Source organism: Ambystoma mexicanum, chromosome 9 (assembly GCF_040938575.1).
Source record: "Ambystoma mexicanum isolate Mex_15411 chromosome 9, UKY_AmexF1_1, whole genome shotgun sequence".
NCBI lineage: Eukaryota > Metazoa > Chordata > Amphibia > Caudata > Ambystomatidae > Ambystoma > Ambystoma mexicanum.
Window position 1 is genome coordinate 1,287,583,573 of NC_090931.1, and position 13,892 is coordinate 1,287,597,464.

Here is a 13,892-nt window from a genome sequence, read left to right on the forward strand (position 1 = left end):
CGGGTGTCAATAGTCAAAATGGTCATACTGGCCAAATTCCTCTACTTGTTCGTAAACATGCCACTTCTGCTTACACAGACCTTCTTCCGACACTTGCGAGGCCTCATCCTTGATTTAATATGGGCAGGCAAACCAGCAAGAGTAGCACATGCGACCCTTGTACAGCCAATAGCGAGAGGCGGCCTAGCACTACCCGATTTCAAACGCTACTTTTGGGTTTTTCAGGTGCAATTCCTGAGCCACTGGTATGCCACCCAATCCATTCGCCCACACGTCCAGATCGAAAGAGCCCTCATGACCCCCAATCTCCTACGCTCAGCCATCATAGGAGAGCTCCAAGTAGTCCCAAAAATACTGAACGTGGTACACACCACGTATAAAGTATGGAAGAAGATCGCAAAAAAAGCAATATTGCCACTAGGTGTTCTCCCCTGCTTCCAGCCAGGTTCATACCCAGGATTCCACTCATGGCCAAGAAAATATACCTTCAGTGGTCAGATAAATAAAAAATTGTTACACTAAATGACTGGTTCGTAGAAGGAAACTTTCTGACTGTCCAAGGGGCTGAATCCTCCTTAGACATTTTTGTCTACTTCTGCCTCAGACATACCCTCAGAACACTGTTCCCCACATTCCCTGCTCAACCACCCATGTGGCAGCTCCTACACGGGGTGACCCAGGCATAGGGGACTGGCAGTGTCCAATATTTACAAAGAGCTGATGTCCACCCCCATAGAACACACAACCCCCATACGACGATGGGGGAAAAAGCACTTGCAGACACGATAGACGAAGATGACTGGGCCTTTGTCCTCCTCCAGACACAAAAAGTGTCCATAAACACAAGACATAAACTCATACGCTTCAACTTTGTCCACCAAGTTCTGGACAAATCCTCAAAGATACTAGGAGAGCAACTTGCCCACTGCCCCACAGTGACAATGCTGGGATGGTTCAGAAGCCTACAACCCTCCGCGAGGAGACTAGCAGGACATCAACTGGTAATAGCACAGCGAAGCGTGGCCATGGCATGGGGGAAAGGTCCACCGCCTACAGTGCAAAGATGGCTACAGGACATAGTGTACTGCCACAACACTGACTCAAGCTTCATTAAAACTCTTCCCCTCCATGCCAGACCACCTGACATCTGGGGTCCTTACATCAACGATCTCCTAAATTTACCTGATTGAGCCACGCTACACGGTTTCCTGGCCACAGAGCCCGGCCGCAGGATCCAACCGCTTACCAATGACAGTTAAACACACATGTCGTAATATGACTCAGAATTGGGGAAGAGGGAGGGAGGCAAGGACGGTGTTTTCGGGGATCCCATGGTTTCTTGTTTGTATTGTTACCTGTAATGTTTTTTCAAAATACCCCCCAAAAAAAATTGGTCCAGTTGGTGGAAGCAAAAACGGGACTGACACCGGAAAGGACAGGTGACAAAAGGGTGGAAACCATTGTGCTGGATGGTTGGGCATGCTTAGAGGGTGCCATAGCGATGTTTAAAAAAGTTAAATCCAGTCAGCAGCAACTTTTGAGGGATATCAGACCACGGTCAAGTCATGGAATATCTGTGGATACCACAAACTGTTGGGGAAATCCATGTCTGCTCATAAATTACCTAATATCATATTTCTCCAAGAAACCATGACTGTGGATAGCTTTGAATTGATAGGATACTTTACCTATTGTAAATCTACCATGCAGGGGGTAAAGGGTCGTCCTAAGGGGGGATTGGCCATAGCAGTGGAATTAAAACTAAATTGTACACACTGGGAGATCAAAACGCCCTCTGAAGATCTGATGGCAGTTAATATCTATGTCCCTCAGACGAATACGAACTTGTTGATTTATAAATGTCTATGGTAATTATGAAAGGACATCAATTGAGACCATACATGGCTTCTTGGATGCCTTGTTTTTGGATTGGTTGGGGAGACCAGGAAATGTGCACATTGTACTTGCTGGAGACTTAAATGCAGCCTGTGGTAACCTCAAAGGGGGACAACTTGTGGACTGGGAGGGGGGGTCCTCTCGACTAGTCTGGGTAAATATCTGAAGCTCCTACATGGGGGAACTGTGGGGGAAGCGATCATCTCCCCATACACCTTACCCTCCATTTGTCTCTAGGTATATATGATCTTGTACCCGCTTTAGGTTTTACAACCTTAGCTAGGGAAGGGGGGAGTCATAAAATGGAATTCGAAGGCATACAGGATCTTTTCTAAAGCCTGGGGAAAAGACCTGGATACGATGTCGGAAAGGGGTGAGGTACTAAATTTTAGCAACTATAACAACAAGTTGTGTTTGTGCCTAGGGCAATTGAGTGGTAAGGGTACCTTTCAAGGAATTTCAAAGTATACCAACAGTTATGACATAAGTATCCAAAAGGCTAAAGCAAAAAAGAGAGCTGACATTAGAGCGAGTTACAAACTCACAACCTCTAGGCCCATTTTTCGGGAAGCAAAGAGGAAAATTGTGTTGGAATATAAAAGATCCTTTAAATGTATAAGGTGCGATTCTTGCATCAAAAGAAACCAGGAGATGGTAGACTCTCTGGTTGGAAATGACACGCAATACTTTTGGTCAATCATAGGGGAAGTTACAAAGAAAAAACCTCAATCAGTAGGGGATTGTCAGATAAAGGCCCAGGTCTGGGAGCAATATTGGAGAGAAAAGCATTCTCTCCCATTGAATGAGGAGGTCTATGACTTCGGCAGGAAGCCTGCTGAAACAGAGAGATGCATTAAATTTGGATCTAGAAGATGCCCGTTGGGCTATAAGGAGAGCAAAACCTTCAAGAGCAGCGGGGCCTGATAATATTCCACCATTTCTGATCAAACAGTATGTGGAACTTTGGGAGCTGCCGCTTTGGGATCTCTTTAGAAATGTCTTTCTCTTACAGGGTTCCAGATACCTGGAAACAATCCCTTATTATCCCCATTCATGAGAAAGGGGATAGACAAACTCCGAGGAATTTTAGGCCAATTGCCTTGCTTGATTCTACCAGCAGGAATTTTGGCACTCTGCTGTTAAAAGAACTTAAAACACTAATAAATATACTTAAATTACTCTCACAACATCCAGTGGGATTTCGCTCTGGTATGGGCACCCCCTTAAACGCTTTCACCATGGCTCATTTTCAGGCAGCAGTGATAGAAAACCATTGGGGACCGTCTGTATGGCCTCTATTGACCTGTCAAATGTGTTTGACACTGTCAGTAGAGAACGGCTATGGATGAAAATTGTGGCACTGGGTATCTCTCCCCATGTAGTTCGGCTGCTCGCCCTTCTCCACTCTGATACCACTGTGAGAGTGAGATTGGACAGGGAGGGGGCAGTGACGGCACCAGTAAATGCATCAGTGGGCTGAGACAGGGATGCATGGTAGCCTCTATCCTCTACAACCTTTACACTTCACATCTAAGTAATCTGTGGAAGGGTGGGCTCATAAACTCAGTAAGGCTGGGCACAGTAGCCTTGTACTGGCTGGCTTTCGCTGACGACATAGTTCTTTTGGATCTAAAACTGATCAGTCTGCAGCGGAAGATAGCCATCTTCCATTCCTATGCGTTAAAAAATAATTTAAAAATGAATGGCCAAAAATCGAGAGTTCTCATCTTCTCGACTAAGCGAGCACCAAAAACCATGATCTGGCGGTGGGGGATGATCAACTAGAGAGTGGACTCATTGACCAATCTAGGGTATGAGGTTGCAAATACAATTTCCATTCAATCTGGGTTACAATACATTTAGGCTAAATACAGCCCGCTTTTAACTAAAATGAAACATGTATATGCCCAGCAATTTACTTTAAAGACATTAATACAGTTCTACATCTTGCAGGTAGAACCTACCATACTATATGGCCTAGACATTGATTTAAACGATTTGGGAGACAAGCTAAATACAATACAGGGCATGATATGGAAAAAGACCTTGAGCCTGACAACCTCATTGCCCAATGTAGTGATAAGACATGAGTTTGCGCTTGTATCCTTGTCTACCAGAGCAACTTGGAGGAGGTTATCTAATTATGCTAAGTTGCTAAACCTACCGGCACAATCTTTGTATGAAGGGTGGAGTACAGAGCAAAATTGTGAGTCTGGATTTTCGATTACTAAATTGAAACAGCAAATGTATGATCTCCTGATTGATATAGGCGGTTCCAAAGAAGAGTTAATAATAAACCCCACTAAGGTAAAGAAGAAACTATTCCGACATTAGAGAGAATGAGAGGATGGACTGAGGTGGGGGAGAATATAGGATGTAGGCTCTGTGGGAGGAGCAATATGATGGAAACTATAAAACAACTGTTGATGGGCTGCAGGACTTTGAAATAAGACAGACTCAAATACCTCAAACTTGAGGTAGGAAACAAAGTTTTATGGTGCAGCCTTATGAGAGGGTACCTACAGAGTTTGATCCTAGCCCTATGTAGTCTCCTTTATACAATTGTGAGACGACTGGAGTATATAAAACCGGGGCTAGCTGAGGGAGATTAGTAGAGGTTTAAAGGACATTAGCAATAAGGTGCTGTATGTCGATCTGCGATATTTGAAATATGCTTTCCCCTTTCCTTCCTTCTGCCTTTTTTTTCCTCTCATGTATGACTTTGCTTTTTTTTTAGACTTCTTTTCTCTTTTGTTTTTAGTTTTAAATGTCTAAATTAATATGAGGTTTTCTTATTTTTGTATAAGAATTTGTTTACATATTTGTGAAGGTTTCTACATGTTTTGTGTGAGGAAATTAAAGCACAATTAAAAAAAATGAATGTTGGATGTCTGGTGCCCGATCTGTGGGATAACTAAAAATAAGTTTGGGTTTGCTGTGTTTCAGCAAGAGGACGAGTTCTTGCCAAGAGTGTCCATGAAGTGGATTTGCCTGAAAGAGGAAATGTCGTTCTAGAAGTCGAGATATTTAAAGAACCTGATGAGGAGCCACCTAAATTGGTGGTGCCACCTCAAGTGGTGGTGCCGCCCTCTATTCCTGTGAGTATAACAAGACAAAGGAACTACATATCTCAAAGATCGTTCTGTGGCATTTGTGTTTGTCCGTGGCATTTGTGTTTGTCCTCCTAGTTTACCAACATATTTTTTATATTATTTTCCTAGAATCCCGCGCCAGGTGATCTACATGCACCACCAGGTAAATATATGTATAGACTTTGACTGTCAGAGGGAGTGGCCTTGCTATGTTAGACACACAAGTATACATTCTGTCTTATTTATTTGCCCAAAATGTGACTTCTGCGACAGTATCGAATACCTTCATCCAGTTTGCCATTTTCCTACCTGCTTCTGTCACATTTGACTCTATGCAATCTCAATCTTTATGCTGGCATAACAGAGCATTAGGATTTGCTTCTTCTTACCTTTTTGGTGTATGGGGTTGCTTTTGGTGTATGGGGTTGTTTTTGGTACTCTTGTTCAGAGAGGAATTGCCATAGCATTTCGATGCTGCACTGCCCATGTGGGCGGGACAAAGACTGATATGCAAATGAACATTACAAAAGCTGTATTCATAAAAAGTGCACTGAGTGTTTCAAGAGCCTTAACCTGCCCCCTCCAACCTAAGTGGTAGACTCAACAATTCTACATAGATTCAAAAAGGTAAGAACCCTAAGTTACCTGGGGGCAACCAGACGTGGTCTCCCTGCTCACTGTACTCAGAGAGGCACAGCTTCACCTCACTGATGAGGCCCAACAAGGCTGGAACACGTGTATGGGGTTGCTGTCGGTACTCTTGTTCAGAGAGGAATTGCCATAGCATTTCAGTGCTGGACTGCCCATGTGGGCGGGACAAAGACTGATATGCAAATGGATATTTCCCATCTGTGAAAGGTACAGTGAGCAAAAAGCGTGTGCTGCAAACTCTCATCCTAGAACAGGTTATCATGCCATGTTCTCTCTGGAGAGGAGCACCTGCTACCTTTTGTGAAATATGGGCCCAATTCCCCCGCCTCTGGCAGGCGCCCTCCAACAGATTGGCGATACCCACAGGTTCATCGTCCGGAGCTTCACCGCGGTGTAGGGACACTGGAGAAGCACTTTATGCCACGCTTCTCTCAGCTGGATTGACCGGGTTAGCTTGGGAATGTTGCCCCAGAGGAATTCCCACTCATCTACTGGTATTGGGCGGCCCAATGTTCCCTCCCATTTCCCCATGGTCACCTCCCGAGGCTTTTGGAAATGATTGCATACAGTGCCGAGATCAGGTGGGTGTCCCCTGAATGAGTTATGATGTATTTCTCAAACATGGTGAGTTGTCTGTTTGCAGCTGTTTTGTTAGTTGGGTGTAAAACCAAGTGGCGCAGCTGAAAGTAGCAAAGCCTGTCTCCTTCGGTTAGGCCAAAGCATGGTTTACACTGGTCAAAGGATTTAATCTCTTGTCTGTGCATTAGGTCCCTGAGTCGGAGACACCCTGCCTCCCGAAGGCCCTCCTCTCCACCCCCGGAGTGAACTGGGTTACCAAAGGTTGGTGTGAACTGGCCTGATATGGTCAAGATCACCCCTCGACTCAGTAAGGTGTCACACACCTTCCACACTAGAGCAGTGATCTGGGAGGCCTTCATGTCAGTCTATCTGGCTTGGCTAATCACAGAACCTCCGCCAGGGGAGCACCTACCATTGCCTGGTCCATACGCACCCATTGTTAATTGTCGTCCCCTGTTAGCAATTGCACTGCCTTAACCCCCTCAACTAGGCGACCTGGAAGTTCTAGAAAAAGTTTGGAACCGCCAACCCCCCTTTGCCTCTCGGGCCATACGAACCTCTAGCGCTACCCTCTGCTTCTTATTCTTCCAAATAAAAATGGAAAGAAAAATTGCTTATAGAGCAAGCAGAAATAGCTCCTGGGGATGGAAACCGGAAGAGCCTGGAAATAATAGAGGAGTCGCAGGAGAGTTACTATCCTAATTGAGGCCATCCGCCCCATCCAGGAAATATGCAGGGGGCTGTAGCGCTCAAATCCATCTTTAGAGAGTGTATCAGTTGGGAATAATTCGCTTAGTATAGTGAGTCCATGGATTTAGTTATGATGACCCCCAGGTATTTTATTTCGTCCCTTGCCCATTGAAACTGAGAATACCCTTGTGCCTCCCCCAAGGCTGCATCTGTGAGTGAAAGGTTCAGCAACGCTGATATATGTACTTTAACCTTAAAGCTAGAGACGCTGCCACAGCTCTCAATCTCTGCGTCTACTGCCACCAGAGAGGCAGCCGGATCAAAGTGGGCTAGGAACATGTTGTCAGCGACCGCCATGATTATATGTACCCCGGCCCCTGCCTTTCATGGGGGCAGTCAGAGGAAAGTGATTGGTTTAGTGGAGAAATACAGTTTTAAAGTGAAGGTGAAACTGTTTTTTTTTTTTTTATCGAGGATTCCCAGCCTGATGACAGGGAATATATTCTTGAGCATGGGAATCCATGCCAGACCCGTGCTGGAGAACAATAGTTACAGGTAAGTAACTTAAACCTTACCTGTCCTATTAACGCTGGAAGGGAGATGAGGAGCCATCACGCTTTTTATATGGGGGTCTTTGTGAGGGAAAACCAAGGTTGGATCTGAATGTCAAGGGGAAGTGGGGGAGGGACATAGGGGAGGAGATAACAGAGGGCACATGGATTAGGATTTGGGAACAGGTAAACAAAATATCTAGAAATGCATGCTTCTGGCTGATCCAATATAACCTTTTACATAGGGTCTATATGACTCCATCATAGTGGTGGGCAGGGGTAAAGGAGGTGGGGAGTGCAGTTCAGCATCTATCCTGGGATATGTATTGAAAAGTTTGACTAGCGTTCTGTCAATTATTGATGGTACAAGCAATTTTAAAGGTGTGAATAAGATGGAAAATGGAAGAAACTGGGAGGAGAGGCGGAACCCTAGGCTGGGTGAAAGGGAAAGCAAAACTCATGCTTTCGATTAATGTTTGGAAGTGTTGACGACGACATAGTCATGTTATCTGTAACTGTTCTAATGCACCTTGAAAATAATACAAACGGATAAAAACAACACTTGCGGCAAAGGTGAGGGCGGACTCCCAGATTAAGGGGTTTTCTTGGCCCCTTAATCTGGGAGTCTGCAGAGGGATGCTAAACACTGGGCAACCTTCCCAATCTGGTTGATGGGAAGGGCCAATCTTTTTAAGATGATGGCACTGCCGGAGCTTCTTTTTGGCCTTCAGAATACCCATTGAATGTCCCCCAAAAGGTTCTGTGCCATCGAAGGCATACAAAGAGAGAAGATTTGGGGAACGTCTAACCAGAGAATAGCGCTTAACACATTGAACATAATGGTTTGGGAAGGTGGGTTGGGGACTTCCTAACCTTCAGAAATATTACTGGGCTTCGCAACTGGTGGCTATTAATGAATGGGAATACAGGGACAAGCAAATGGCCCACATCAGGCTATAGAGGGAAGGTATGGGGGACTGTCCTTCCACTGAAAGTGATATACCATCGCCCCCCAAAAACACAAACATCCTCAGCCCGGGGTTCACACACTCGAGGCACAAAGGGACACTCTCAAGGCAATGTGTTGGGAAGGTACGGTGACATCGGAAGCACCACTGATTTCCCAGAAGTCACCAGATTCGGCCTTCAGAATAGATGGCAGGCATTAGAGATCAGGAAATTAAGGCACGTCATTGTACAGGGCAATTTCACTTTGTTCCAACTTTTAGTGGACATACACGGCCTTACTGATAGGGCCCGGTACACCTAGTTGCGATTGCAACACGCAGTGGCAAAAGAACAGACCGATAACTGGGACATCCCCAAACGCCCGCCTACAGAAACCAACCTCCTGGACGGAGAATTAGCGGGAAAAGCAATTAGTGCTTTACCATGTGATAACTAACTTCACATTCAGACCCTTAGTTTGAAAGGCAAATTGGAGGCAAATATTAGGGCATAGGAGGGAGAAAGATTGGATAGAGGCGCTGAGCTCGCCCAGGGAGGTGAGTATTGCGTGCAAGTTGCACCTGGTTTAGTACAAAATACTACATCGGGTGTCTTGGGGGAGAATTGTCATTTTAGTGCTTAATTCCTCCCACCATAGAGACACCCAGCTCTTTTTGCTGGACTTGGGAATTTTTAATTTTAACTCCTGAGTGAGTGGGACCTTTTTCTCACTCTCTACTGTGTTTTTCCCTGATTTGGATTTTGTGTTTTCGCTGTTTTTTTGAGTCTGTCAAACTCCAAAGGGATCCACTTTTTGTATAGTGACACACAGCACCTTCAGTGTCACTGAGAAATCCTTTAGATTTCTCTTAAGGTTTACATATCTTTTCTTGGATGAACTACAGTTCTAAACAGACTTTACTTACCTTTTCTCTTTGTAGGTCCAGCACACACCATCTTATGTGGAGTGCTGGGGGGTTACTTAGTAGCCCCTTATCCTACTTTTCCATGTAACATTTGTTGTCACCCTCACTACTTTAAATGGCTGGTGGCAGTAGTTTAATTTTTCCTACCATTGTGCTTTCTACCGCAGGCTGAACCCTCAGCTGCAGTACAGCACACATGGGTGACCATTTTGTCAAAAATGGCCCCTGTCTTCTGTTGTGAGGTGTTTCTTGGCTTTTACTCTGTGCATTGAGACAGTTTTGAGCCCTTTGTTTGTCTTGCCTTTGCAGGCTTCAGCCCTTGGCTCCAGTGTCCCCTGTCCTTTGTCTCTAGGAATGCCTGCCTAAAACCAGTCCTGGCCACCCTGTTGTGTGATTGACAGCCTAGGCTGTGCATGAATGGCCAATCTTGCTTAAAAGGCGAGGTTCTTGGGACTACAGGCAGAGTCGACCACTGGAAGAAACATCTGAAGAAGATCCGTGAAGTGAAGATTGCTGCAACCTCTTGGACCTCCAATTGCCCGGTGAAGCCCTGCTGCTGTGCTGACCTCCTTTTTTCACCTTGAAAGAGAAGCACCGACAGAACGACTTCGTCCCTTGGGTTAGTGGGACCAACTAACCCCGAGATGAACTCCACTTGGCGCCATCACCGACTTGCAGGGCCTCTCTGTTGCTGCAGAAGCCCAATGTCAGCGGTCGAGTGCCCATAATCGAGTGCAACATCTGTCGCGGAACAAATCCGGCCAAAAGCTCAAGGATCCTCCTAAGGACACTCCAGAAGCAGGAAATCCTGATCCAGAGTCCCTGCACCAGAGTGCAGGACCAAGGGAGCAAGGAAAGTCCAACCGGTGTCCAGCGTTCTGCATCAGTGCTGTTTACGAAGCGCTGAAACGACAAAGTGCCGCTGAAACGAAGAAAACACGTAGCTGCCGATGACCTTCCCGAGTACTACCGCAGGAGCCCTCCAGATGTCCTCCCACTTGTCCCCAGCTGTACCTCTTTCTTCTAACCAAAGGTACTTTTTCAGGTTTGAGGGTACTTACCTTCTTGCCTTAAATTGTGCTGGCTCACTTGAGACTTGCACCTACTTACTTACTTTCTGAGTTGATTTCAACTCCCCTACACAGGCTTTACTGATTGTGTCCCTACAAGTGACTATTCTGAACTCTCTAACTTTGTGCAAGACTTCTGTCCAAGAAGTGCATCCGAACTGTAGACTGTGTCCAAATTACTTTGGCTGTTCTGGCTCCCTAAAGGCACTCTTCTAAATCCATTGACTTTGGTATTGCTTCTCCCCTTATAGGTTGTGGCTCGTTAAACACTGCTGGGAAAGGATTATCTAGACTTCATTGGAGGATTCAATTTTCCTCACATTTTCTGAGAAACTGTTCTAACCTTTCTACTTCCCTTAACCTTTCCTTTCTGCAACTCGCAATCTACAAAGTATGTTAGTGTAATACATACATGCAAATACTATCCTTGTGATTGAAGTCACCTCCTGTTGTAGGAGAAATGTATTAAGCATATCCAAAGATTATTCACTGGCTTTATTGATTCTGAAAAGTAATTTCAAAGTTTTAGTCTTGTTACATTCTTTTGACTTTTTGTAGAATGCTTATTCAAAACTGATGTTAAATAAATAATTTATGAATGAAACCTTGAGTGTAAGGGTTACTTGGCTACTGGTATTTACGGATTTCAATTGTACAGCGCTACAGCTCACATTTACCTCTCTTGAGAAAGGTCTGGCTGCTCAGTCACACTACCAACTTGTGTAGTGCAGACCTATACCAAAAGGTGGGTTACCTAATACCAAGCAGATAAGTCTTGTGTAGTTTTACCTAGTGTCACCGCACCAATTCTTACCTAACCGGGTGTATTACACCTGAGTGAGGCTGCACCGTGTGGGGAGGGTGCCTGACCCAGTATGCCTGCGAAGCAAGAGCACGACTCGCACCTTTTTGCATACCTTCTGGGAATGCTCCACAATACAGGGGTTCTGGAATACCATCAGGGATGCAATCTCCAGAGAAATACCAGACATTGCCCTGATAATTGGTAAGGGAGATCTGGCGGCGGGATGAGGTAGCCCTGTCGCCCCGAAGATACATAAATGGAGAGAGGGGATGGACTATTGTGAATTGGAACTAAGAGTATACAGGGATCGGGGATGTCCCCAAAAGCATGAAAAATTGTGCAGATGATGGTTAGAAGCGGGATAAAACAAGAGAATAGGAGATGGTTAGGCTGGTTCAGTGGTCACATCAGGTACAACTGTGGGACTTGGGTTGGGGGATAGAAGGGAGCAGGAGTGGGAGGGGACCCATCGGTGGGGAAGAGGTAGAGCTAAAGAGTGTTACATACAGAAGAATGGGGATATAACAATGTCAATGGGCTGTACTGATTGTTGTTATATGTTACTATGTTTGTTCTTGCATCCACAAAATATCAATACAAATTGTTTCATAAAATAATGTTTTCTTCAGAGCCCACTTGTCATAGCCTTCGGCTGTGGTCGCTGTACATGTAGTCACTGTGCATGTTGCACCAATAGGTGTTAAACCAATTTATTTATTCCCAAAGACCCATTTTCCCCTGCCTAGCAGATGTGGTCACTACAGGTGTAATTTTGTTTCCACTCCCTCTTCCCCTGATAAATTCCCAGAAATCAATTGTTAATTTGCAGATTCCCTCGCAGGTACTCACCATGGCCCACCCTCCTCTTTCTTTTTTTGGTCTCCTCAATTGCTTTTTCCCCTCCCTTTACCCTTATCACTCTTTGGTTTGCGAGACGCAGTTGCTTTTCTGATAATGTCTTGCGGCATTGTCGCAGTAATCTCTGGAGATAACCCAATAAGCTGAAAATGTTGTACCCATAACTAACTTCCGAGACCAACCCCAACTTCACATAGTGTCACTTTTCGCATCTGCATAAAAATCCCGATGTGATTGCATCCTTTTTCCTCCTCCAAATAGCATCTTGAGCATTTTAATTTTCGGCTTCCCCATATCATTTCCTAAATGCCTCCCAGCCGCTCTCCTGCAAAGCACCATGGGGGCCATGTACACGTTTTTGGGATCAGGGAGCGCTCTCTTCTCTGTCGAATATTTTAAAAAATAACTGCCAAATGTTCCCCAAACCAGAAAAGGACATGATGGTGAAGCTTTTTGCCAAAGTTGTTTCTCATTTGGTTCCAAACTGTCAAGTGGTTTTCGTGCTATGGTTGTTCAAAAAAATGCACTTTTTCACTGTGAAGAAAATGAATGTGTTCTTAATAACATTTTCATCTTTTAACAAATTTTACCCAAAATGTCCGGTATGATTAGGGGTCATGACAAAAAAATGTTTAGAAAACATTTCATCCAAATCCATTACGCAAGTCAACAGCTATTTATTAGAAATAGCATTTTTGGAAAAGTCTGTGTGCACAATATTCACCTTAACTATAGGGTGGCTATTGCTCCCCTATAATAATTTCAAACAGTGCACCAGTGACACATGGCAATGCCTTCAAACCTCGGTTTTCAAGATAACCTTCCAGCAAACTATGGAAAAATGCAATAACATGATGGATAAGATGATGATTGGGGGCAAAAAGCAAGGTTAAGAAGGATTATCCACACCTGTTTAAAATTCCATGCATTCAGAAACCAGTAGATGCTGTGATGGAAGACGTTCATGAGCCCTACTTTCCAGAGGATGAAGAGCAACTTCAGGATGAAGTGCTAAGTGTTTGAAAGGATTGCAGTATGGACTCCCCATATGACAGTTCCCTTTTCCCATTTCATCCTTCTCTAGTTAGGCAGCACAAAATACCACACTGCTAAGCGCTGGGCAGCAGACTCTTTTGATCTTAACCATGTATCAGACAAGGAGGAAGATCATTCTTTTAATGGAGACCTTTGTGGAACAGAAAAAAATTTAAAAAAACAATGGAAACAGACCCTGCTTAATCTGGCTACCACAAGACATGTAACATCTCCCAGTGAAAAAATGTTTTGCCAGCATCATAATGATCTGATTCTCAAGTTTGGTCTCCTTTGTTATCACTACTACTCAGAAACATTGTGGGAAATCTTTATCATTGTAGGAAGTTCCACAGTGGAAGAAATTAGACCTATATATGTGCTTGGGAGGAAAATTGTGACTACATCAGCTTAGATTATATAGGGCCTCATTATGAGGTGAGTGGTATTTGGTAATGGTTGCAGTAACGGAATGACTGCCACTTTTACCACACCGCCAAATTAGGGGTACATGGAAATGGGCTCTAATTCTGCAAGCGGAATTAGTGCCGACATCTGGCGGTAATGCCACCAGTGCTAATTCTACCAGCGGAATTGCCGCCAAGAAACAAAATGGTGTTTCCGCTGCATTACAAGTTGAAATCCTGTCAAAAATCGGCAGTAATTGCACCAAAAACACAGTGTGGTTACCTCTACCTAAAGGTGGATGTAAATGCGTATAGGTGATGAAAATCAAGTCACAAGTGCACTCATACCACTCAGAAAAAGTACATAAGGCCCACACCTGACAACAA

At 44.6% G+C, this 13,892-nt stretch overlaps 1 protein-coding gene across 1 annotated transcript in view; it reads left to right on the forward strand.

Annotated features, from left to right (window-relative positions):
- Positions 1-13,892, forward strand: part of LOC138489066 (protein mono-ADP-ribosyltransferase PARP14-like) — a 1,172,404-nt gene that overhangs the window by 173,538 nt on the left and 984,974 nt on the right. Inside the window, exons 2-3 of the mRNA XM_069616631.1 lie at positions 4,843-4,994; positions 5,118-5,151. Coding sequence (XP_069472732.1) covers positions 4,843-4,994; positions 5,118-5,151 — 186 coding nt within the window. The remainder of the gene's footprint in view (positions 1-4,842; positions 4,995-5,117; positions 5,152-13,892) is intronic.